The 26,404-nt window shown below is 55.0% G+C and overlaps 2 protein-coding genes across 2 annotated transcripts in view; one reads left to right on the forward strand and one right to left on the reverse strand.

Annotated features, from left to right (window-relative positions):
- Nucleotides 1-26,404, forward strand: part of LOC121008516 (TBC1 domain family member 10B-like) — a 959,042-nt gene that overhangs the window by 346,159 nt on the left and 586,479 nt on the right. The window lies entirely within an intron of this gene.
- Nucleotides 1-26,404, reverse strand: part of PHKG2 (phosphorylase kinase catalytic subunit gamma 2) — a 33,210-nt gene that overhangs the window by 1,787 nt on the left and 5,019 nt on the right. Inside the window, exons 2-5 of the mRNA XM_040441142.1 lie at nt 3,535-3,710; nt 2,003-2,057; nt 1,858-1,923; nt 29-192 (exon numbers count right to left, since the gene is read on the reverse strand). Of these exons, the coding sequence (XP_040297076.1) occupies nt 29-192; nt 1,858-1,923; nt 2,003-2,057; nt 3,535-3,710 (461 nt within the window). The remainder of the gene's footprint in view (nt 1-28; nt 193-1,857; nt 1,924-2,002; nt 2,058-3,534; nt 3,711-26,404) is intronic.

Raw genomic sequence — 26,404 nt, forward strand, 5'->3', positions numbered from 1 at the left:
GTATCAAAGTGAAAGAACATGAAAGCACCTCGCAGCTTCTCCTGAGGCTTCAAAACACAACTGAAGCCAAAGTCAGAAAGCTTGATGTTCAGACAGTCGTCCATGAGAATATTCTCTGGTTTCAGATCACGGTGAACAATGTTATGTGCGTGTAGATACGAGACCGCCTCCAACAGAGAACGCATGATGCACCTGGATAAGGAGAATTACATTAGAGTCCACAAAGGTCACAGCAGAGGCCTGCTTCTAAGGACAGTGGCCTCTCGAGAAGAGGTCCTCATTCAAGTTAAGGGGCCCAGGGGACTGGTGCCTTCCAAGAGACTTGAATTGACCGTGTTGGTCCACTTTTTAGCGCCACTCCAAATAAAACTTAGAAAGAGCTAAGAGGTGGCAGTAGGTTTATGCTGTATAGAAACCGCGTATTCGGACAGTTATAAACCGCATGTAGAAGCGTATGCATAAAAAAATTATATCCATAAAGGTAAAATATAGAATGGATAAAATGAAATGAATAAATACCAAGTAAAATATTATATGAAGGTTAAAAAGTTTTAACGTAGAACTCCCTTCACTAGGGGGATGTCTGTTGGATAAAGCTCAAGACCCCTTCAGACAGAGCCCCCCGGCCGGGTCCGCTTGTAGAATGGTAATCATGACGGCAGCCGGGTGTCCAGCGCCTGGTCAATATTCTTTAATCGGGTAAAAACACAGCACTCAACGCGTTTCGGGGGTCAGAAACAGTGCCCCCTTCCTCAGGAGTAATACAATAATACCATATACTCATACAATGCTAGTATTTATACCCTTAAATAGGATTGTACACATCAAAAAAGGCGGGAAAATTGTGGGAATCCAAATAGGAGGAAGTAACATTTGGATTCAGGAAGTGACACTGCCCTGATGTCACTTCCTCCCATTTGGATTCAGGAAGTGACACTGCCCTGATGTCACTTCCTCCCATTTGGATTCAGGAAGTGACACTGCCCTGATGTCACTTCCTCCCATTTGGATTCAGGAAGTGACACTGCCCTGATGTCACTTCCTCCCATTTGGATTCAGGAAGTGACACTGCCCTGATGTCACTTCCTCCCATTTGGATTCAGGAAGTGACACTGCCCTGATGTCACTTCCTCCCATTTGGATTCAGGAAGTGACACTGCCCTGATGTCACTACCTCCCATTTGGATTCCCACATTTTTATTCATTTCATTTTATCGATTCTATATTTTACAGCATAAACCTACTGGCACCTCTTAGCATTTTTAATTTTTATTTGGAGTGGCGCTAAAAAGTGGACCAACACGGTCAATTCAAGTCTTTTGGAAGGCACCAGTCCCCTGGGCCCCCTTAACTTGAATGAGGACCTCCAGTTACTCTACTTATTATTGGGTGTGAGCATCACTACACCTGGACCACTCAGCAGCCTTCCTATTAAGCATTTTTTACTAAAATCCCCCTCTTGGCGCCCGTCAAGTTGACACTAGATCTATTCTGGGCACCTCCCTGGGTATATATCCAGTGATCATCCCTCAACCTCTTTTTTCTTTTGTTTCCCTGTGATTGCTCTCGAGAAGAGACCGTGTAAGGCTCTAGTGCAGAGACAGAAATACCGACCAATCCGTTTTAAGAATTCTACATAAAACAGTTTAGTGAGGACTACAAATCCAAGGGAGGTCAGTCCTGTGACCCAGTCAGTAACCACAGCAGAGATCATGCCAAGTCAGAGAAAAGCTAAAGCATCACTTTCTGAAGAACCAAACCCCAGATGTGGATGCTGAAGCATGGCAGAGACCACAAACACTTCCCCAAAAGTGTAGAGACAACCAGAGAGCGCAGCAGCAGCACAGAGGAACCCACCTGGTCTCCTTCTCACTCAAGGTCACCTTCTCTGTTAGGTAGTCAAACAGCTCGCCCCTCTTCATCCTGACCAAGAAACACCATCCTAGTGAAACGCACAAAGACAACTGGAAGCTTCCACGTGATATTCTGATCTTATACTCACAAGTCGAAAACCAGGAATATGAATGTGGAGGACTCGTATGAATCAATCAGTGTGACTACAAGAAAAAACAGAGAGAAGAGGTCATGGAGCAAAAAACTAAGAGGAGACAGAGCAAGAGACTGACAGTCCTGAGAAGTACACAGGAGAGGAAATGGTTATAGGAGGTAAGTGATGGAGAGTCCTGAGGAGGTAAATATAGGAGGTAGGTGATGGAGGGAGAGTCCCGAGGAGGTGGACACAGGAGGGGAATATAGGAGGTAGGTGATGGAGGGAGAGTCCCGAGGAGGTGGACACAGGAGGGGAATATAGGAGGTAGGTGATGGAGGGAGAGTTCCGAGGAGGTGGACGTAGGAGAGGAATATAGGAGGTAGGTGATGGAGGGAGAGTCCCGAGGAGGTGGACACAGGAGGGGAATATAGGAGGTAGGTGATGGAGGGAGAGTCCCGAGGAGGTGGACACAGGAGGGGAATATAGGAGGTAGGTGATGGAGGGAGAGTCCCGAGGAGGTGGACGTAGGAGAGGAATATAGGAGGTAAGTGATGGAGGGAGAATCCCGAGGAGGTGGACGTAGGAGAGGAATATAGGAGGTAGGTGATGGAAGGAGAATCCCGAGGAGGTGGACGTAGGAGAGGAATATAGGAGGTAGGTGATGGAGGGAGAGTCCCGAGGAGGTGGACGTAGGAGAGGAATATAGGAGGTAAGTGATGGAGGGAGAGTCCCGAGGAGGTGGACGTAGGAGAGGAATATAGGAGGTAGGTGATGGAGGGAGAGTCCCGAGTAGGTGGACGTAGGAGAGGAATATAGGAGGTAGGTGATGGAGGGAGAGTCCCGAGTAGGTGGACGTAGGAGAGGAATATAGGAGGTAGGTGATGGAGGGAGAGTCCCGAGTAGGTGGACGTAGGAGAGGAATATAGGAGATAGGTGATGGAAGGAGAATCCCGAGGAGGTGGACGTAGGAGAGGAATATAGGAGGTAAGTGATGGAGGGAGAATCCCGAGGAGGTGGACGTAGGAGAGGAATATAGGAGGTAGGTGATGGAGGGAGAGTCCCGAGGAGGTGGACGTAGGAGAGGAATATAGGAGGTAGGTGATGGAGGGAGAGTCCCGAGGAGGTAAATATAGGAGGTAAGTGATGGAGGGAGAGTCCCGAGGAGGTGGAGGTAGGAGAGGGAATATAGGAGGTAGGTGATGGAAGGAGAGTCCCGATGAGGTGGACGTAGGAGAGGAATATAGGAGGTAGGTGAAGGAAGGAGAGTCCCGAGTAGGTGGACGTAGGAGAGGGAATATAGGAGGTAGGTGATGGAAGGAGAGTCCCGATGAGGTGGACGTAGGAGAGGAATATAGGAGGTAGGTGATGGAAGGAGAGTCCCGAGTAGGTGGACGTAGGAGAGGAATATAGGAGGTAGGTGATGGAAGGAGAGTCCCGATGAGGTGGACGTAGGAGAGGAATATAGGAGGTAGGTGATGGAAGGAGAGTCCCAAGGAGGTGGACATATTAATTACGGTATCTTAAGTGTTGGGTCAGACACGTACTGATGAAGGGATGTTGGGAAACTTGGTGTAGGATCTCCATTTCCTTGGCAGTGGACAGTCGGACCTCTTGCAGCTGTTCTGGACTCATCCTTTCTGGTGTCACCTCAATGATCTTCACGGCATACTGCCGTCTGGTGTCTCTGTGGATGCAGCGCCGCACCGTGCTGGACACCCCCCTGAGAACAGAGAAGATCTTTTACCAGTTTCTTTCCCACATTTCAGTCTCAGCAGTTTTTTTGACTCCATTAAGAAGCCATGTAACTGGTACTGTCAGCATGCAGGCAGTGGGCCGGGGAGGCTGCAGTACACAGCCGCTATACCGACGAGTGCCCAGGGATTCCCAGCTCATACCAATGTACAGACAGTGCTCCTGTGCCCGCACCCACCTGATCGAGGGGATCAGAAGGCCATGGGTCCTTGTAACCGTCCTGAGGTTTTCACACGTTCCTCCACAGTCTCCACTGCCGGTCTATACAGAGGACATCTCCACTCCAATGATCGGGTGATTATCACCGCGGGAGAAAGGGAATATGGAAGCATACCGCCACGTAGAGTAGGCGCCCCAAAACACAACAAAACCCTTCCTGTGACGTCCTCCAGTCCTGAGAAATGCTCCTTAACCCTTCCAGGACCGGGACTTTGTCACCCTAAGGACCCGGCCATTGTTTGCACATCTGACCAGTGTCAATTTATGTGGTGATAACTTTAAAACGCTTTGACTTATCCAGGACATTCTGAGATTGTTTTCTCGTCTCATATTGTATTTCACGACACTGGTAAAATTGAGTAAAAAAATAAATAAAAGTAAAAAATAATTACCAAAAAATTCGAAAAATTTGCAAATGTCCATTTCTCTACTTTTATAATAGATAGTAATACCTCCAAAAATAGTTATTACTTTACATTCCCCATATGTCTACTTCATGTTTGGATCATTTTGAAAATGACATTTTATTTTTTGGGGACGTTAGAAGTTTAGAAGCAAATCTTACAATTTCTAAGAACATTTCCAAACCCCAGTTTTTTCAGGACCAGCTCAGTTATGAAGTCACTTTCTGGGGCTGACATAATAGAAACCACCCATAAATCACCCCATTTTAGAAACAATAACCCCTCAAGATAATCAAATCTGATTTTACTAACTTTGTTAACCCTTTAGGTGCCCCACCAGAATTAAAGGGGTTCTGCACTTTGTTTTAACTGCTGATCTATCCTCTGGATAGATCATCAGCATCTGATCGGCGGGGGTCTGACACCCGGGACCCCCGCCGATCAGCTGTTTGAGAAGGCAGCGACACTCCAGCAGCGCCGCGGCCTTCTCACTGTTTACCGCTGGCCTAGTGACGTCACGACTAGTATCAAGTAGCGTGGGCGGGGCTAAACTCTATTCACTTGAATGGAGCTTAGCCCCGCCCAGTTGATACTAGTCGTGACATCACTGGGCCAGCGGTAAACAGTGAGAAGACCGCTGCCTTCTCAAACAGCTGATCGGCGGGGGTCCCGGGTGTCAGACCCCCGCCGATCAGATGCTGATGATCTAATCAATTTTTTTCTGCAACACATCAAGGGTTAACAGCAAAAAAAAAACTCAAAATCTATCACCCTGACTTTGGAGTTTACAGAAACACCCCATGTGTGCTCAAAACGATAGAATGGGCGCACAGCGGGCTTCAGAGTGGAAGGAGCGCCATATGTTCTATTTTGTTTGCGGAACGGAAGTGCGGAACCGCAAATGCGGATGCAGACAGCACATTCCAGCCCTATCGGAAATGAATGGGTCCGCACCTGTTCCGCAAAATTGCAGAACGGATGCGGACCCATTTTGCAGACGTGTGAATGGACCCTTAATATGGATTTTGCAGGCCTGAATTGGCAGACATGTCGCATTAAAAAAAATTATTGAAGTCCCCAGAAATGAAAAACCCCAAGAAGTGACCCCATTTTGGAAAGAGCACCCCCGTACGGACATTTTAAGGGGTGGAAAGGGCACGTTGTCTCACAGAAAAGAATATGTAGTGGTTGTTGGAAAGTGGATCTGTAAGCGAGAAATATTACAGGGAGCATCATGGATGGAATGAATACTCCATGGAGTGGCGGCAGACTCGGAGGCCCTCCTGCATGCACAGGGCAGGTTTCACAGTGGTAAATGGTGTCTTTCCTTATCCCCCTTTTGGAACACACCCTCCATCTTTTTTGGGTCCTTCTCTTCCTTGCTGTCAGGGGGACTTGACCTGGAAAATGTTGCCCTGGTACGACACGGGCACCATGACTTCCTGAAGTACTGGGACCCTCCCCGGGTTTGATAAATTAGGGCCTTGATAACCACCTCTTGGAACTGAGGGAAAGCTCCTCTGTGGCCTGCAGACTGAAATAAGATGTACGCATTGTACATTGCCATCTATACGAGATGCACGGGCAGCTTTTTGTGCCACACTTTTGTTTTTCGTGTGGCACTGTAGGGCTTCAGAAGTTGATCTGAAAGATCCACCCCACCCATGTACTTATTGTAATCAAGGATGCAAACTGGTTTGGGGACAGTGGTTGTACCTCGTACAGGGGCAGGGGAGCTGGTGTTAGTGCGAATGGTGGTCAGTACAAGGACGTCCCTCTTGTCCATGTTCTCATGGTGGAGAGCCCTGCTTTCACCCATTCTCAGTGGTTGTGGTACCTCGTACAGGGGCAGGGGAGCTGGTGTTAGTGTGAATGGTGGTCAGTACAAGGACGTCCCTCTTGTCCATGTTCTCATGGAGGACAGCCCTGCTTTCACCCATTCTCAGTGGTTGTGGTACCTTGCACAGGGGCAGGGGAGCTGGTGTTAGTGTGAATGGTGGTCAGTACAAGGACGTCCCTCTTGTCCATGTTCTCATGGTGGAGAGCCCTGCTTTCACCCATTCTCAGTGGTTGTGGTACCTCGTACAGGGGCAGGGGAGCTGGTGTTAGTGTGAATGGTGGTCAGTACAAGGACGTCCCTCTTGTCCATGTTCTCATGGAGGACAGCCCTGCTTTCACCCATTCTCAGTGGTTGTGGTACCTTGCACAGGGGCAGGGGAGCTGGTGTTAGTGTGAATGGTGGTCAGTACAAGGACGTCCCTCTTGTCCATGTTCTCATGGTGGAGAGCCCTGCTTTCACCCATTCTCAGTGGTTGTGGTACCTTGCACAGGGGCAGGGGAGCTGGTGTTAGTGTGAATGGTGGTCAGTACAAGGACGTCCCTCTTGTCCATGTTCTCATGGAGGAGAGCCCTGCTTTCACCCATTCTCAGTGGTTGTGGTACCTTGCACAGGGGCAGGGGAGCTGGTGTTAGTGTGAATGGTGGTCAGTACAAGGACGTCCCTCTTGTCCATGTTCTCATGGAGGAGAGCCCTGCTTTCACCCATTCTCAGTGGTTGTGGTACCTCGCACAGGGGCAGGGGAGCTGGTGTTAGTGTGAATGGTGGTCAGTACAACGACGTCCCTCTTGTCCATGTTCTCATGGAGGAGAGCCCTGCTTTCACCCATTCTCAGTGGTTGTGGTACCTCGTACAGGGGCAGGGGAGCTGGTGTTAGTGCGAATGGTGGTCAGTACAAGGACGTCCCTCTTGTCCATGTTCTCATGGTGGAGAGCCCTGCTTTCACCCATTCTCAGTGGTTGTGGTACCTCGCACAGGGGCAGGCGAGCTGGTGTTCGTGTGAATGGTGGTCAGTACAAGGACGTCCCTCTTGTCCATGTTCTCATGGAGGAGAGCCCTGCTTTCACCCATTCTCAGTGGTTGCCCTACCAGGGATCTAGGGAGGCTTCTCTGGTTTTGCGCACAGTACCTCTGGCAGTTAGGGACCTGAATAGGGGCATGCTGGGATAATAGTTATCCACATAGAGGTGGTGACACCGATCCAGCAGTGGGTGCAGTAAGTCCCACACGATCTTGCCACTAACTCCTAGGATGGGGGGGCATTCTGGGGGTTCTATGCGGGAATCTTTCCCTTCGTAAACGCGGAACTTGTGGCTGTACCCGGAGCTACTCTCACAGAGTTTGTACATCTTTATGCCATACCTTGCCCGTTTGCTAGGCAGGCACTGGCGGAATCTAACCCTCCCTTTGAACAGTAATAGGGACTCATCTACACTGACATTTTTATCGGGTTGTACATATCAGCAAACTTGGTGTTAAAGTGGTCGGGGACGGGCCTAACCTTGAACAGACGGTGAAATGTTGGGTCGTTTTGGGGTGGGCGCTGTGCATTGTCGTTGTAGTGTAGGAATTTTCGGATTGATTCAAATCGCTTGCGGATCATGGTCTGACTGTAAACCGGAGTCTGGTAGAAAACGTCCGAACTCCAATATTGTCTGACGTTTGGCTTCTTTACTACGCCCGTATGCAGCACGAGCCCCAAAACGTCATCATCTCTGCTGCATCTACTGGGGTCCAACCTTGGGGTCCAGCGTATGGCGAGGTGGGGTTCTTGGATTTCTGTGAAGCCCGCTCAGTCTATCTGTATTCCGGAGTTTCCCACAAACTCAGGAATTTGGGGCTGATAATGGTCAGTGGGTGGGGTCCATGTGGGCTCACTCTGGGGGGCTGCCTTCGCGAGGGTCCCTCATCAGCGGATGAGGAGGGAGTAGAGGAAAGTGGCCTCCTCACTGGCAGACTCAGTATCGGAGGCAAGCATAGCGTGTGCCTCGTCAGCCGAGTACAGTCATTGGGACGGACCGGCCTTTTTTATTTTATTGGGGTGTGACGTGTGAAACGTGGAAACCTTTATTTAGTGCGAGGGGGGGGGGGTGTAGTGTTGTCACACGTGAAGGGGCTTGTAGTAAATTGGAAATTAGAATTTAGAAGAAAAATTTGAAAAAAAAAAATTCTGCACAAAAAAAGGTTTCTGCAACAAAAACAAACTTGCAGTGCAGACTGAGCAGACGCGATCAGTAACGGACACGACTGATCGGCGCTCAATGGTTGCAAAATGCACGGACGCAGATGATGTTATATAACCAAAAATAAAATGTAAAAAAAAATAAAAAATGTGCAGATGCTACTGAGCACAATGCAGCGCGCACACAGATCGCGCGCACACAGATCGCGCGCACACAGATCGTGTAGTATAAAAATTCACTACAGTGAACACTGGCTAAAAACTTTACTTATATCTATGTATATAGAAATATAGAAGTACATATTTTTAATTTTTTTTTTAAATAAAGCCCTAACTACTTATTATTTTAACAAAAAAATCAGCACAAATAATCGGCAGGTGCTGATCAGGCAGGTGGGCACAGCTCGCACGCAGAGCAGAAAATGGTGCACGGACCAAATGGCATCCGTGAAAAAAAAGGGGGGGGGGCGGGAAGGGACGAAGGGTGGTTTAGGGATCTGGAACAGCTGCAAAATGAAAAAAAATAAAACATCTGTGCAGCTATTCCAGATGAGGTTGTTCTTTTCAGCAGCAAAGGGGTTAAATTTGGTGCACCACAAGTCCCAGCAATCCACAGCAGCACGCAGTCACCGGCTAGAATGGCCTCCCTGGAGCGTTGTTCCAGCCAATCACAGCGCTGGCAGGGGACCCCAAACACTGGTGTCCCCTGCCTCACCTCGGAGGAGACCACCGGCCACCTCCCCCGATGCCTCCGACAGCTTCCTGCGCTGCAATGTGCCGGTCTCATTGATCAGCCAATCGCAGCACTATGCTGCCCTTACCCCGCAGGGCCACCTGCCGGTGCCGCGACTCCCCCGATGGTTCTCCAGAGCCCCGCGGACCTTGCGCCGTACATGTATGGCGCTGGGCATCAAGGGGTTAATAAGGCAGTGCACCATGGGCAGGGCCACATAGCTCGGTGCACCTTGGGGGTCACTCCTTTTGGTGAACCGGCCGGACAGAAGACCCCTGGTTTTCAAAGAGCAGCGAGTACAATTAACCCTCTGACGTGGTATGTAATATAAGGCTCATATGTAGCCCCCCCGTCACTCGCACCCCCCCATATAAGGCTCATATGTAGCCCCCCCATCACTCGCACCCCCCCAATATAAGGCTCGTATACAGTTCCCCCGTCACTCGCACCCCCCCATATAAGGCTCATATGTAGCCCCCATCACTCGCACCCCCCCATATAAGGCTCATATGTAGCCCCCATCACTCGCACCCCCCCATATAAGGCTCATATGTAGCCCCCCCATCACTCGCACCCCCCCATATAAGGCTCGTATACAGCTCCCCATCACTCCAACCCCCCCATATAAGGCTCGTATACAGCCCCCCCATCACTCGCACCCCCCCATATAAGGCTCGTATACAGCTCCCCCGTCACTCGCACCCCCCCATATAAGGCTCATATGTAGCCCCCCGTCACTCGCACCCCCCAATATAAGGCTCGTATACAGCCCCCCCGTCACTCGCACCCCCCCATATAAGGCTCATATGTAGCCCCCCCATCACTCGCACCCCCCCAATATAAGGCTCGTATACAGTTCCCCCGTCACTCGCACCCCCCCATATAAGGCTCATATGTAGCCCCCATCACTCGCACCCCCCCATATAAGGCTCATATGTAGCCCCCCCATCACTCGCACCCCCCCATATAAGGCTCATATGTAGCCCCCCCATCACTCGCACCCCCCCATATAAGGCTCATATGTAGCCCCCCCATCACTCGCACCCCCCCATATAAGGCTCATATACAGACCCCCCATCACTCGCACCCCCCCATATAAGGCTCATATACAGACCCCCCATCACTCGCACCCCCCCATATAAGGCTCATATGTAGCCCCCCCATCACTCGCACCCCCCAATATAAGGCTCGTATACAGCCCCCCCGTCACTCACTCCCCCCCATATAAGGCTCATATGTAGCCCCCCCATCACTCGCACCCTCCCATATAAGGCTCATATGTAGCCCCCCCATCACTCGCACTCCCCCCAATATAAGGCTCATATACAGCTCCCCATCACTCGCACCCCCCCATATAAGGCTCATATGTAGCCCCCCATCACTCGCACCCCCCAATAAAAGGCTCATATGTAGCCCCCCCATCACTCACACCCCCCCATATAAGGCTCGTATACAGCCCCCCCGTCACTCGCACCCCCCCATATAAGGCTCATATGTAGCCCCCCCATATAAGGCTCATATGTAGCCCCCCCATCACTCGCACCCCCCAATATAAGGCTCGTATACAGCCCCCCGTCACTCGCACCCCCCCATATAAGGCTCATATGTAGCCCCCCCATCACTCGCACCCCCCCATATAAGGCTCGTATACAGCCCCCCCGTCACTCGCACCCCCCCATATAAGGCTCATATGTAGCCCCCCCATCACTCGCACCCCCCCATATAAGGCTCGTATACAGCTCCCCATCACTCGCACCCCCCCAATATAAGGCTCGTATACAGTTCCCCCGTCACTCGCACCCCCCCATATAAGGCTCATATGTAGCCCCCATCACTCGCACCCCCCCATATAAGGCTCATATGTAGCCCCCCCATCACTCGCACCCCCCCATATAAGGCTCGTATACAGCTCCCCATCACTCCAACCCCCCCATATAAGGCTCGTATACAGCCCCCCCATCACTCGCACCCCCCCATATAAGGCTCGTATACAGTTCCCCCGTCACTCGCACCCCCCCATATAAGGCTCATATGTAGCCCCCATCACTCGCACCCCCCCATATAAGGCTCATATGTAGCCCCCCCATCACTCCAACCCCCCCATATAAGGCTCATATGTAGCCCCCCGTCACTCGCACCCCCCAATATAAGGCTCGTATACAGCCCCCCCGTCACTCGCACCCCCCCATATAAGGCTCATATGTAGCCCCCCCATCCCTCGCACCCCCCCAATATAAGGCTCGTATACAGTTCCCCCGTCACTCGCACCCCCCCCCATATAAGGCTCATATGTAGCCCCCATCACTCGCACCCCCCCATATAAGGCTCATATGTAGCCCCCCCATCACTCGCACCCCCCCATATAAGGCTCGTATACAGCTCCCCGTCACTCGCCCCCCCCCATATAAGGCTCATATGTAGCCCCCATCACTCGCCCCCCCCCATATAAGGCTCGTATACAGTTCCCCCGTCACTCGCACCCCCCCATATAAGGCTCATATGTAGCCCCCATCACTCGCACCCCCCCATATAAGGCTCATATGTAGCCCCCCCATCACTCCAACCCCCCCATATAAGGCTCGTATACAGCCCCCCCATCACTCGCACCCCCCCATATAAGGCTCGTATACAGCCCCCCCATCACTCCAACCCCCCCATATAAGGCTCGTATACAGCCCCCCCATCACTCGCACCCCCCCATATAAGGCTCGTATACAGCTCCCCCGTCACTCGCACCCCCCCATATAAGGCTCATATGTAGCCCCCCGTCACTCGCACCCCCCAATATAAGGCTCGTATACAGCCCCCCCGTCACTCGCACCCCCCCATATAAGGCTCATATGTAGCCCCCCCGTCATTCGCACTCCCCCCATATAAGGCTCATATGTAGCCCCCATCACTCGCACCCCCCCATATAAGGCTCATATGTAGCCCCCATCACTCGCCCCCCCCCATATAAGGCTCATATGTAGCCCCCATCACTCGCACCCCCCCATATAAGGCTCATATGTAGCCCCCCCATCACTCGCACCCCCCAATATAAGGCTCGTATACAGCTCCCCGTCACTCACTCCCCCCATATAAGGCTCATATGTAGCCCCCCCATCACTCGCCCCCCCCCATATAAGGCTCATATGTAGCCCCCCCATCACTCGCACCCCCCCATATAAGGCTCATATGTAGCCCCCCCATCACTCGCACCCCCCCATATAAGGCTCGTATACAGCTCCCCATCACTCGCACCCCCCCAATATAAGGCTCGTATACAGCTCCCCGTCACTCGCACCCCCCCATATAAGGCTCATATGTAGCCTCCATCACTCGCACCCCCCCATATAAGGCTCATATGTAGCCCCCCCATCACCCCCCCCCCCCCATATAAGGCTCGTATACAGCTCCCCATCACTCCAACCCCCCCATATAAGGCTCGTATACAGCCCCCCCATCACTCGCACCCCCCCATATAAGGCTCGTATACAGCCCCCCCATCACTCGCACCCCCCCAATATAAGGCTCGTATACAGCTCCCCCATCACTCGCACCCCCCCATATAAGGCTCGTATACAGCTCCCCCATCACTCGCACCCCCCCATATAAGGCTCGTATACAGCCCCCCCATCACTCGCACCCCCCCATATAAGGCTCGTATACAGCTCCCCCGTCACTCGCACCCCCCCATATAAGGCTCGTATACAGCCCCCCGTCACTCGCACCCCCCCATATAAGGCTCATATGTAGCCCCCCCATCACTCGCACCCCCCCATATAAGGCTCGTATACAGCCCCCCCGTCACTCGCACCCCCCCATATAAGGCTCATATGTAGCCCCCCCATCACTCGCACCCCCCCATATAAGGCTCGTATACAGCTCCCCATCACTCGCACCCCCCCAATATAAGGCTCGTATACAGTTCCCCCGTCACTCGCACCCCCCCATATAAGGCTCATATGTAGCCCCCATCACTCGCACCCCCCCATATAAGGCTCATATGTAGCCCCCCCATCACTCGCACCCCCCCATATAAGGCTCGTATACAGCTCCCCATCACTCCAACCCCCCCATATAAGGCTCGTATACAGCCCCCCCATCACTCGCACCCCCCCATATAAGGCTCGTATACAGTTCCCCCGTCACTCGCACCCCCCCATATAAGGCTCATATGTAGCCCCCATCACTCGCACCCCCCCATATAAGGCTCATATGTAGCCCCCCCATCACTCCAACCCCCCCATATAAGGCTCATATGTAGCCCCCCGTCACTCGCACCCCCCAATATAAGGCTCGTATACAGCCCCCCCGTCACTCGCACCCCCCCATATAAGGCTCATATGTAGCCCCCCCATCACTCGCACCCCCCCAATATAAGGCTCGTATACAGTTCCCCCGTCACTCGCACCCCCCCATATAAGGCTCATATGTAGCCCCCATCACTCGCACCCCCCCATATAAGGCTCATATGTAGCCCCCCCATCACTCGCACCCCCCCATATAAGGCTCGTATACAGCTCCCCGTCACTCGCACCCCCCCATATAAGGCTCATATGTAGCCCCCATCACTCGCACCCCCCCATATAAGGCTCGTATACAGTTCCCCCGTCACTCGCCCCCCCCCATATAAGGCTCATATGTAGCCCCCATCACTCGCACCCCCCCATATAAGGCTCATATGTAGCCCCCCCATCACTCCAACCCCCCCATATAAGGCTCGTATACAGCCCCCCCATCACTCGCACCCCCCCATATAAGGCTCGTATACAGCCCCCCCATCACTCCAACCCCCCCATATAAGGCTCGTATACAGCCCCCCCATCACTCGCACCCCCCCATATAAGGCTCGTATACAGCTCCCCCGTCACTCGCCCCCCCCCATATAAGGCTCATATGTAGCCCCCCGTCACTCGCACCCCCCAATATAAGGCTCGTATACAGCCCCCCCGTCACTCGCCCCCCCCCATATAAGGCTCATATGTAGCCCCCCCGTCATTCGCACCCCCCCCATATAAGGCTCATATGTAGCCCCCATCACTCGCACCCCCCCATATAAGGCTCGTATGTAGCCCCCATCACTCGCACCCCCCCATATAAGGCTCATATGTAGCCCCCATCACTCGCACCCCCCCATATAAGGCTCATATGTAGCCCCCCCATCACTCGCACCCCCCAATATAAGGCTCGTATACAGCTCCCCGTCACTCACTCCCCCCATATAAGGCTCATATGTAGCCCCCCCATCACTCGCACCCCCCCATATAAGGCTCATATGTAGCCCCCCCATCACTCGCATCCCCCCATATAAGGCTCATATGTAGCCCCCCCATCACTCGCACCCCCCCATATAAGGCTCGTATACAGCTCCCCATCACTCGCACCCCCCCAATATAAGGCTCGTATACAGCTCCCGTCACTCGCACCCCCCCATATAAGGCTCATATGTAGCCCCCCCATCACTCGCACCCCCCCATATAAGGCTCATATGTAGCCCCCCCATCACTCCCCCCCCCCCATATAAGGCTCGTATACAGCTCCCCATCACTCCAACCCCCCCATATAAGGCTCGTATACAGCCCCCCCATCACTCGCACCCCCCCATATAAGGCTCGTATACAGCCCCCCCCATCACTCCAACCCCCCCATATAAGGCTCGTATACAGCCCCCCCATCACTCGCACCCCCCCATATAAGGCTCGTATACAGCTCCCCCGTCACTCGCACCCCCCCATATAAGGCTCATATGTAGCCCCCCGTCACTCGCACCCACCAATATAAGGCTCGTATACAGCCCCCCCGTCACTCGCACCCCCCCATATAAGGCTCATATGTAGCCCCCCCATCACTCGCACCCCCCCAATATAAGGCTCGTATACAGTTCCCCCGTCACTCGCACCCCCCCATATAAGGCTCATATGTAGCCCCCATCACTCGCACCCCCCCATATAAGGCTCATATGTAGCCCCCCCATCACTCGCACCCCCCCATATAAGGCTCGTATACAGCTCCCCGTCACTCGCACCCCCCCATATAAGGCTCATATGTAGCCCCCATCACTCGCACCCCCCCATATAAGGCTCGTATACAGTTCCCCCGTCACTCGCACCCCCCCATATAAGGCTCATATGTAGCCCCCATCACTCGCACCCCCCCATATAAGGCTCATATGTAGCCCCCCCATCACTCCAACCCCCCCATATAAGGCTCGTATACAGCCCCCCCATCACTCGCACCCCCCCATATAAGGCTCGTATACAGCTCCCCCGTCACTCGCACCCCCCCATATAAGGCTCATATGTAGCCCCCCGTCACTCGCACCCCCCAATATAAGGCTCGTATACAGCTCCCCGTCACTCGCACCCCCCCATATAAGGCTCATATGTAGCCCCCCCGTCATTCGCACTCCCCCCATATAAGGCTCATATGTAGCCCCCATCACTCGCACCCCCCCATATAAGGCTCATATGTAGCCCCCATCACTCGCACCCCCCCATATAAGGCTCATATGTAGCCCCCATCACTCGCACCCCCCCATATAAGGCTCATATGTAGCCCCCCCATCACTCGCACCCCCCAATATAAGGCTCGTATACAGCTCCCCGTCACTCACTCCCCCCCATATAAGGCTCATATGTAGCCCCCCCATCACTCGCACCCCCCCATATAAGGCTCATATGTAGCCCCCCCCATCACTCGCACCCCCCCATATAAGGCTCATATACAGACCCCCCATCACTCGCACCCCCCCATATAAGGCTCATATACAGACCCCCCATCACTCGCACCCCCCCATATAAGGCTCATATGTAGCCCCCCCATCACTCGCACCCCCCAATATAAGGCTCGTATACAGCCCCCCCGTCACTCACTCCCCCCCATATAAGGCTCATATGTAGCCCCCCCATCACTCGCACCCCCCCATATAAGGCTCATATGTAGCCCCCCCATCACTCGCACTCCCCCCAATATAAGGCTCATATACAGCTCCCCATCACTCGCCCCCCCCCATATAAGGCTCATATGTAGCCCCCCATCACTCGCACCCCCCACTAAAAGGCTCATATGTAGCCCCCCCATCACTCGCACCCCCCCATATAAGGCTCGTATACAGCCCCCCCGTCACTCGCACCCCCCCATATAAGGCTCATATGTAGCCCCCCCATATAAGGCTCATATGTAGCCCCCCCATCACTCGCACCCCCCAATATAAGGCTCGTATACAGCCCCCCGTCACTCGCCCCCCCCCATATAAGGCTCATATGTAGCCCCCCCATCACTCGCACCCCCCCATATAAGGCTCGTATACAGCCCCCCCGTCACTCGCACCCCCCCATATAAGGCTCATATGTAGCCCCCCCATCAAAAGGCTCATATGTAGCCCCCCCGTCACTCGCACCCCCCCATATAAGGCTCATATGTAGCCCCCATCACTCGCACCCCCCCATATAAGGCTCATATGTAGCCCCCCCATCACTCGCACCCCCCCATATAAGGCTCATATGTAGCCCCCCCATCACTCGCACCCCCCCATATAAGGCTCGTATACAGCCCCCCCGTCACTCGCACCCCCCCATATAAGGCTCATATGTAGCCCCCATCACTCGCACCCCCCCATATAAGGCTCATATGTAGCCCCCCCATCACTCGCACCCCCCAATATAAGGCTCGTATGCAGACCCCCCATCACTCGCACCCCCCCATATAAGGCTCATATGTAGCCCCCCCCATCACTCGCACCCCCCCATATAAGGCTCGTATGCAGACCCCCCGTCACTCGCACCCCCCCATATAAGGCTTGTATACAGCCCCCCCCCCCATCACTCGCACCCCCCCATATAAGGCTCGTATACAGCTCCCCGTCACTCGCACCCCCCCATATAAGGCTCATATACAGCTCCTCGTCACTCGCACCCCCCCATATAAGGCTCGTATACAGCTCCCCGTCACTCGCACCCCCCCATATAAGGCTCATATACAGCTCCTCGTCACTCGCACCCCCCCATATAAGGCTCATATACAGCTCCTCGTCACTCGCACCCCCCCATATAAGGCTCATATACAGCCCCCCCATCACTCGCACCCCCCCATATAAGGCTCATATGTAGCCCCCATCACTCGCACCCCCCCATATAAGGCTCGTATACAGCCCCCCCATCACTCGCACCCCCCAATATAAGGCTCGTATACAGCTCCCCGTCACTCGCACCCCCCCATATAAGGCTCATATACAGCTCCCCCGTCACTCGCACTCCCCCCAATATAAGGCTCATATGTAGCCCCCCCCATCACTCGCACCCCCCCATATAAGGCTCGTATACAGCTCCCCCGTCACTCGCACTCCCCCCAATATAAGGCTCATATGTAGCCCCCCCCATCACTCACACCCCCCCATATAAGGCTCGTATACAGCCCCCCCGTCACTCGCACCCCCCCATATAAGGCTCGTATACAGCTCCCCGTCACTCGCACCCCCCCCATATAAGGCTCGTATACAGCCCCCCCATCACTCGCACCCCCCCATATAAGGCTCGTATACAGCTCCCCCGTCACTCGCACCCCCCCATATAAGGCTCATATACAGCTCCCCGTCACTCGCACCCCCCCATATAAGGCTCATATACAGACCCCCCATCACTCGCACCCCCCCATATAAGGCTCATATGTAGCCCCCCCATCACTCGCACCCCCCAATATAAGGCTCGTATACAGCCCCCCCGTCACTCACTCCCCCCCCATATAAGGCTCATATGTAGCCCCCCCATCACTCGCACCCCCCCATATAAGGCTCATATGTAGCCCCCCCATCACTCGCACTCCCCCCAATATAAGGCTCATATACAGCTCCCCATCACTCGCACCCCCCCATATAAGGCTCATATGTAGCCCCCCATCACTCGCACCCCCCAATAAAAGGCTCATATGTAGCCCCCCCATCACTCGCACCCCCCCATATAAGGCTCGTATACAGCCCCCCCGTCACTCGCACCCCCCCATATAAGGCTCATATGTAGCCCCCCATATAAGGCTCATATGTAGCCCCCCCATCACTCGCACCCCCCAATATAAGGCTCGTATACAGCCCCCCGTCACTCGCACCCCCCCATATAAGGCTCATATGTAGCCCCCCCATCACTCGCACCCCCCCATATAAGGCTCGTATACAGCCCCCCCGTCACTCGCACCCCCCCATATAAGGCTCATATGTAGCCCCCCCATCAAAAGGCTCATATGTAGCCCCCCCGTCACTCGCACCCCCCCATATAAGGCTCATATGTAGCCCCCATCCCTCGCACCCCCCCATATAAGGCTCATATGTAGCCCCCCCATCACTCGCCCCCCCCCATATAAGGCTCATATACAGCCCCCCCGTCACTCGCACCCCCCCATATAAGGCTCGTATACAGCCCCCCCGTCACTCGCACCCCCCCATATAAGGCTCATATGTAGCCCCCATCACTCGCACCCCCCCATATAAGGCTCATATGTAGCCCCCCCATCACTCGCACCCCCCAATATAAGGCTCGTATGCAGCCCCCCCATCACTCACACCCCCCCATATAAGGCTCATATGTAGCCCCCCCCATCACTCGCACCCCCCCATATAAGGCTCGTATGCAGACCCCCCGTCACTCGCACCCCCCCATATAAGGCTTGTATACAGCCCCCCCATCACTCGCACCCCCCCATATAAGGCTCGTATACAGCTCCCCGTCACTCGCACCCCCCCATATAAGGCTCATATACAGCTCCTCGTCACTCGCACCCCCCCATATAAGGCTCATATGTAGCCCCCATCACTCGCCCCCCCCCATATAAGGCTCGTATACAGCTCCCCGTCACTCGCACCCCCCCATATAAGGCTCATATACAGCTCCCCCGTCACTCGCACTCCCCCCAATATAAGGCTCATATGTAGCCCCCCCCATCCCTCACACCCCCCCATATAAGGCTCGTATACAGCCCCCCCCGTCACTCGCACCCCCCCCAATATAAGGCTCATATGTAGCCCCCCCCATCACTCACACCCCCCCATATAAGGCTCGTATACAGCTCCCCCATCACTCGCACCCCCCCATATAAGGCTCGTATACAGCTCCCCGTCACTCGCACCCCCCCCATATAAGGCTCGTATACAGCTCCCCGTCACTCGCACCCCCCCATATAAGGCTCGTATACAGCCCCCCCATCACTCGCACCCCCCCATATAAGGCTCGTATGCAGACCCCCCATCACTCGCACCCCCCCATATAAGGCTCGTATACAGCCCCCCCATCACTCGCACCCCCCCATATAAGGCTCGTATACAGCTCCCCGTCACTCGCACCCCCCCATATAAGGCTCGAATACAGCTCCCCATCACTCGCACCCCCCCATATAAGGCTCGTATACAGCTCCCCGTCACTCGCACCCCCCCATATAAGGCTCATATGTAGCCCCCCGTCACTCGCACCCCCCAATATAAGGCTCGTATACAGCCCCCCCGTCACTCGCACCCCCCCATATAAGGCTCATATGTAGCCCCCCCGTCATTCGCACTCCCCCCATATAAGGCTCATATGTAGCCCCCATCACTCGCACCCCCCCATATAAGGCTCATATGTAGCCCCCATCACTCGCACCCCCCCATATAAGGCTCATATGTAGCCCCCATCACTCGCACCCCCCCATATAAGGCTCATATGTAGCCCCCCCATCACTCGCACCCCCCAATATAAGGCTCGTATACAGCTCCCCGTCACTCACTCCCCCCATATAAGGCTCATATGTAGCCCCCCCATCACTCGCACCCCCCCATATAAGGCTCATATGTAGCCCCCCCATCACTCGCACCCCCCCATATAAGGCTCATATGTAGCCCCCCCATCACTCGCACCCCCCCATATAAGGCTCGTATACAGCTCCCCATCACTCGCACCCCCCCAATATAAGGCTCGTATACAGCTCCCCGTCACTCGCACCCCCCCATATAAGGCTCATATGTAGCCCCCCCATCACTCGCACCCCCCCATATAAGGCTCATATGTAGCCCCCCCATCACTCGCACCCCCCCATATAAGGCTCGTATACAGCTCCCCATCACTCCAACCCCCCCATATAAGGCTCGTATACAGCCCCCCCATCACTCGCACCCCCCCATATAAGGCTCGTATACAGCCCCCCCATCACTCCAACCCCCCCATATAAGGCTCGTATACAGCCCCCCCATCACTCGCCCCCCCCCATATAAGGCTCGTATACAGCTCCCCCGTCACTCGCACCCCCCCATATAAGGCTCATATGTAGCCCCCCGTCACTCGCACCCCCCCATATAAGGCTCGTATACAGCCCCCCCGTCACTCGCACCCCCCCATATAAGGCTCATATGTAGCCCCCCCATCACTCGCACCCCCCCAATATAAGGCTCGTATACAGTTCCCCCGTCACTCGCACCCCCCCATATAAGGCTCATATGTAGCCCCCATCACTCGCCCCCCCCCATATAAGGCTCATATGTAGCCCCCCCATCACTCGCACCCCCCCATATAAGGCTCGTATACAGCTCCCCGTCACTCGCACCCCCCCATATAAGGCTCATATGTAGCCCCCATCACTCGCACCCCCCCATATAAGGCTCGTATACAGCTCCCCCGTCACTCGCACCCCCCCATATAAGGCTCATATGTAGCCCCCATCACTCGCACCCCCCAATATAAGGCTCATATGTAGCCCCCCCATCACTCCAACCCCCCCATATAAGGCTCGTATACAGCCCCCCCATCACTCGCACCCCCCCATATAAGGCTCGTATACAGCTCCCCCGTCACTCGCACCCCCCCATATAAGGCTCATATGTAGCCCCCCGTCACTCGCACCCCCCAATATAAGGCTCGTATACAGCTCCCCGTCACTCGCACCCCCCCATATAAGGCTCATATGTAGCCCCCCCGTCATTCGCACTCCCCCCATATAAGGCTCATATGTAGCCCCCATCACTCGCACCCCCCCATATAAGGCTCATATGTAGCCCCCATCACTCGCCCCCCCCCATATAAGGCTCATATGTAGCCCCCATCACTCGCACCCCCCCATATAAGGCTCATATGTAGCCCCCCCATCACTCGCACCCCCCCATATAAGGCTCATATGTAGCCCCCATCACTCGCACCCCCCCATATAAGGCTCATATGTAGCCCCCCCATCACTCGCACCCCCCAATATAAGGCTCGTATACAGCTCCCCGTCACTCACTCCCCCCATATAAGGCTCATATGTAGCCCCCATCACTCGCACCCCCCCATATAAGGCTCATATGTAGCCCCCCCCATCACTCGCCCCCCCCCCATATAAGGCTCATATACAGACCCCCCATCACTCGCACCCCCCCATATAAGGCTCATATACAGACCCCCCATCACTCGCACCCCCCCATATAAGGCTCATATGTAGCCCCCCCATCACTCGCACCCCCCAATATAAGGCTCGTATACAGCCCCCCCGTCACTCACTCCCCCCCATATAAGGCTCATATGTAGCCCCCCCATCACTCGCACCCCCCCATATAAGGCTCATATGTAGCCCCCCCATCACTCGCACTCCCCCCAATATAAGGCTCATATACAGCTCCCCATCACTCGCACCCCCCCATATAAGGCTCATATGTAGCCCCCCATCACTCGCACCCCCCAATAAAAGGCTCATATGTAGCCCCCCCATCACTCGCACCCCCCCATATAAGGCTCGTATACAGCCCCCCCCGTCACTCGCACCCCCCCATATAAGGCTCATATGTAGCCCCCCCATATAAGGCTCATATGTAGCCCCCCCATCACTCGCACCCCCCAATATAAGGCTCGTATACAGCCCCCCGTCACCCGCCCCCCCCCCTATAAGGCTCATATGTAGCCCCCCCATCACTCGCACCCCCCCATATAAGGCTCGTATACAGCCCCCCCCGTCACTCGCACCCCCCCATATAAGGCTCATATGTAGCCCCCCCATCAAAAGGCTCATATGTAGCCCCCCCGTCACTCGCACCCCCCCATATAAGGCTCATATGTAGCCCCCCATCACTCGCACCCCCCCATATAAGGCTCATATGTAGCCCCCCCATCACTCGCACCCCCCCCATATAAGGCTCATATGTAGCCCCCCCATCACTCGCACCCCCCCATATAAGGCTCGTATACAGCCCCCCCGTCACTCGCACCCCCCCATATAAGGCTCATATGTAGCCCCCATCACTCGCACCCCCCCATATAAGGCTCATATGTAGCCCCCCCATCACTCGCACCCCCCAATATAAGGCTCGTATGCAGACCCCCCATCACTCACACCCCCCCATATAAGGCTCATATGTAGCCCCCCCCATCACTCGCACCCCCCCATATAAGGCTCGTATGCAGACCCCCCGTCACTCGCACCCCCCCATATAAGGCTTGTATACAGCCCCCCCATCACTCGCACCCCCCCATATAAGGCTCGTATACAGCTCCCCGTCACTCGCACCCCCCCATATAAGGCTCATATACAGCTCCTCGTCACTCGCACCCCCCCATATAAGGCTCATATGTAGCCCCCATCACTCGCACCCCCCCATATAAGGCTCGTATACAGCTCCCCGTCACTCGCACCCCCCCATATAAGGCTCATATACAGCTCCCCCGTCACTCGCACTCCCCCCAATATAAGGCTCATATGTAGCCCCCCCCATCACTCACACCCCCCCATATAAGGCTCGTATACAGCCCCCCCCGTCACTCGCACTCCCCCCAATATAAGGCTCATATGTAGCCCCCCCCATCACTCACCCCCCCCCATATAAGGCTCGTATACAGCTCCCCCGTCACTCGCACCCCCCCATATAAGGCTCGTATACAGCTCCCCGTCACTCGCACCCCCCCCATATAAGGCTCGTATACAGCTCCCCGTCACTCGCACCCCCCCATATAAGGCTCGTATACAGCCCCCCCATCACTCGCACCCCCCCATATAAGGCTCGTATGCAGACCCCCCATCACTCGCACCCCCCCATATAAGGCTCGTATACAGCCCCCCCATCACTCGCACCCCCCCATATAAGGCTCGTATACAGCTCCCCCGTCACTCGCACCCCCCCATATAAGGCTCATATACAGCTCCCCGTCACTCGCACCCCCCCATATAAGGCTCATATACAGACCCCCCATCACTCGCACCCCCCCCATATAAGGCTCATATGTAGCCCCCCCATCACTCGCACCCCCCCCATATAAGGCTCATATGTAGCCCCCCCATCACTCGCACCCCCCAATATAAGGCTCGTATACAGCCCCCCCGTCACTCACTCCCCCCCATATAAGGCTCATATGTAGCCCCCCCATCACTCGCACCCCCCCATATAAGGCTCATATGTAGCCCCCCCATCACTCGCACTCCCCCCAATATAAGGCTCATATACAGCTCCCCATCACTCGCACCCCCCCATATAAGGCTCATATGTAGCCCCCCCATCACTCGCACCCCCCCATATAAGGCTCGTATACAGCCCCCCCGTCACTCGCACCCCCCCATATAAGGCTCATATGTAGCCCCCCCATATAAGGCTCATATGTAGCCCCCCCATCACTCGCACCCCCCAATATAAGGCTCGTATACAGCCCCCCGTCACTCGCACCCCCCCATATAAGGCTCATATGTAGCCCCCCCATCACTCGCACCCCCCCATATAAGGCTCGTATACAGCCCCCCCGTCACTCGCACCCCCCCATATAAGGCTCATATGTAGCCCCCCCATCAAAAGGCTCATATGTAGCCCCCCCGTCACTCGCACCCCCCCATATAAGGCTCATATGTAGCCCCCATCACTCGCACCCCCCCATATAAGGCTCATATGTAGCCCCCCCATCACTCGCACCCCCCCCATATAAGGCTCATATGTAGCCCCCCCATCACTCGCACCCCCCCATATAAGGCTCGTATACAGCCCCCCCGTCACTCGCACCCCCCCATATAAGGCTCATATGTAGCCCCCATCACTCGCACCCCCCCATATAAGGCTCGTATGCAGACCCCCCATCACTCACACCCCCCCATATAAGGCTCATATGTAGCCCCCCCCATCACTCGCACCCCCCCATATAAGGCTCGTATGCAGACCCCCCGTCACTCGCACCCCCCCATATAAGGCTTGTATACAGCCCCCCCATCACTCGCACCCCCCCCCCATATAAGGCTCATATACAGCTCCCCGTCACTCGCACCCCCCCATATAAGGCTCATATACAGCTCCTCGTCACTCGCACCCCCCCATATAAGGCTCATATGTAGCCCCCATCACTCGCACCCCCCCATATAAGGCTCGTATACAGCCCCCCGTCACTCCCACCCCCCCATATAAGGCTCATATACAGCTCCCCCGTCACTCGCACTCCCCCCAATATAAGGCTCATATGTAGCCCCCCCCCATCACTCGCACCCCCCCATATAAGGCTCGTATACAGCCCCCCCCGTCACTCGCACTCCCCCCAATATAAGGCTCATATGTAGCCCCCCCCATCACTCGCACCCCCCCATATAAGGCTCGTATACAGCTCCCCCGTCACTCGCACCCCCCCATATAAGGCTCGTATACAGCTCCCCGTCACTCGCACCCCCCCCATATAAGGCTCGTATACAGCTCCCCGTCACTCGCACCCCCCCATATAAGGCTCGTATACAGCCCCCCCATCACTCGCACCCCCCCATATAAGGCTCGTATGCAGACCCCCCATCACTCGCACCCCCCCATATAAGGCTCGTATACAGCCCCCCCATCACTCGCACCCCCCCATATAAGGCTCGTATACAGCTCCCCGTCACTCGCACCCCCCCATATAAGGCTCGAATACAGCTCCCCATCACTCGCACCCCCCCATATAAGGCTCGTATACAGCTCCCCGTCACTCGCACCCCCCCATATAAGGCTCATATGTAGCCCCCCCATCACTCGCACCCCCCAATATAAGGCTCGTATGCAGACCCCCCATCACTCACACCCCCCCATATAAGGCTCATATGTAGCCCCCCCATCACTCGCACCCCCCCATATAAGGCTCATATGTAGCCCCCCCATCACTCGCACCCCCCCATATAAGGCTCGTATACAGTTCCCCGTCACTCGCACCCCCCCATAAAAGGCTCGTATACAGCTCCCAGTCACTCGCAACCCCCCATATAAGGCTCGTATACAGCTCCCCCATCACTCGCACCCCTCCATATAAGGCTCATATGTAGCCCCCCCATCACTCACACTCCCCCCAATATAAGGCTCGTATACAGCTCCCCGTCACTCGCACTCCCCCCAATATAAGGCTCATATGTAGCCCCCCCCATCACTCGCACCCCCCCATATAAGGCTCGTATACAGCTCCCCATCACTCGCACCCCCCCATATAAGGCTCGAATACAGCTCCCCATCACTCGCACCCCCCCATATAAGGCTCGTATACAGCTCCCCGTCACTCGCACCCCCCCATATAAGGCTCATATGTAGCCCCCCCATCACTCGCACCCCCCAATATAAGGCTCGTATGCAGACCCCCCATCACTCACACCCCCCCATATAAGGCTCATATGTAGCCCCCCCATCACTCGCACCCCCCCATATAAGGCTCATATGTAGCCCCCCCATCACTCGCACCCCCCCATATAAGGCTCGTATACAGTTCCCCGTCACTCGCACCCCCCCATAAAAGGCTCGTATACAGCTCCCCGTCACTCGCAACCCCCCATATAAGGCTCGTATACAGCTCCCCCATCACTCGCACCCCTCCATATAAGGCTCATATGTAGCCCCCCCATCACTCACACTCCCCCCAATATAAGGCTCGTATACAGTTCCCCGTCACTCGCACTCCCCCCAATATAAGGCTCATATGTAGCCCCCCCATCACTCACACCCCCCCATATAAGGCTCGTATACAGCTCCCCGTCACTCGCACCCCCCCATATAAGGCTCGTATACAGCTCCCCGTCACTCGCACCCCCCCATATAAGGCTCGTATACAGCTCCCCCGTCACTCACACCCCCCCATATAAGGCTCGTATACAGCTCCCCGTCACTCGCACCCCCCAATATAAGGCTCATATGTAGCCCCCATCACTCGCACCCCCCCATATAAGGCTCATATGTAGCCCCCCCCATATAAGGCTGGTATGCAGCCCCCGTCACTCGCACCCCCCCATATAAGGCTCATATACAGTTCCCCCGTCACTCGCACCCCCCCATATAAGGCTCATATGTAGCCCCCATCACTCGCACCCCCCCATATAAGGCTCGTATACAGCTCCCCGTCACTCGCAC

This window comes from Bufo bufo, chromosome 7 (assembly GCF_905171765.1).
Source record: "Bufo bufo chromosome 7, aBufBuf1.1, whole genome shotgun sequence".
NCBI lineage: Eukaryota > Metazoa > Chordata > Amphibia > Anura > Bufonidae > Bufo > Bufo bufo.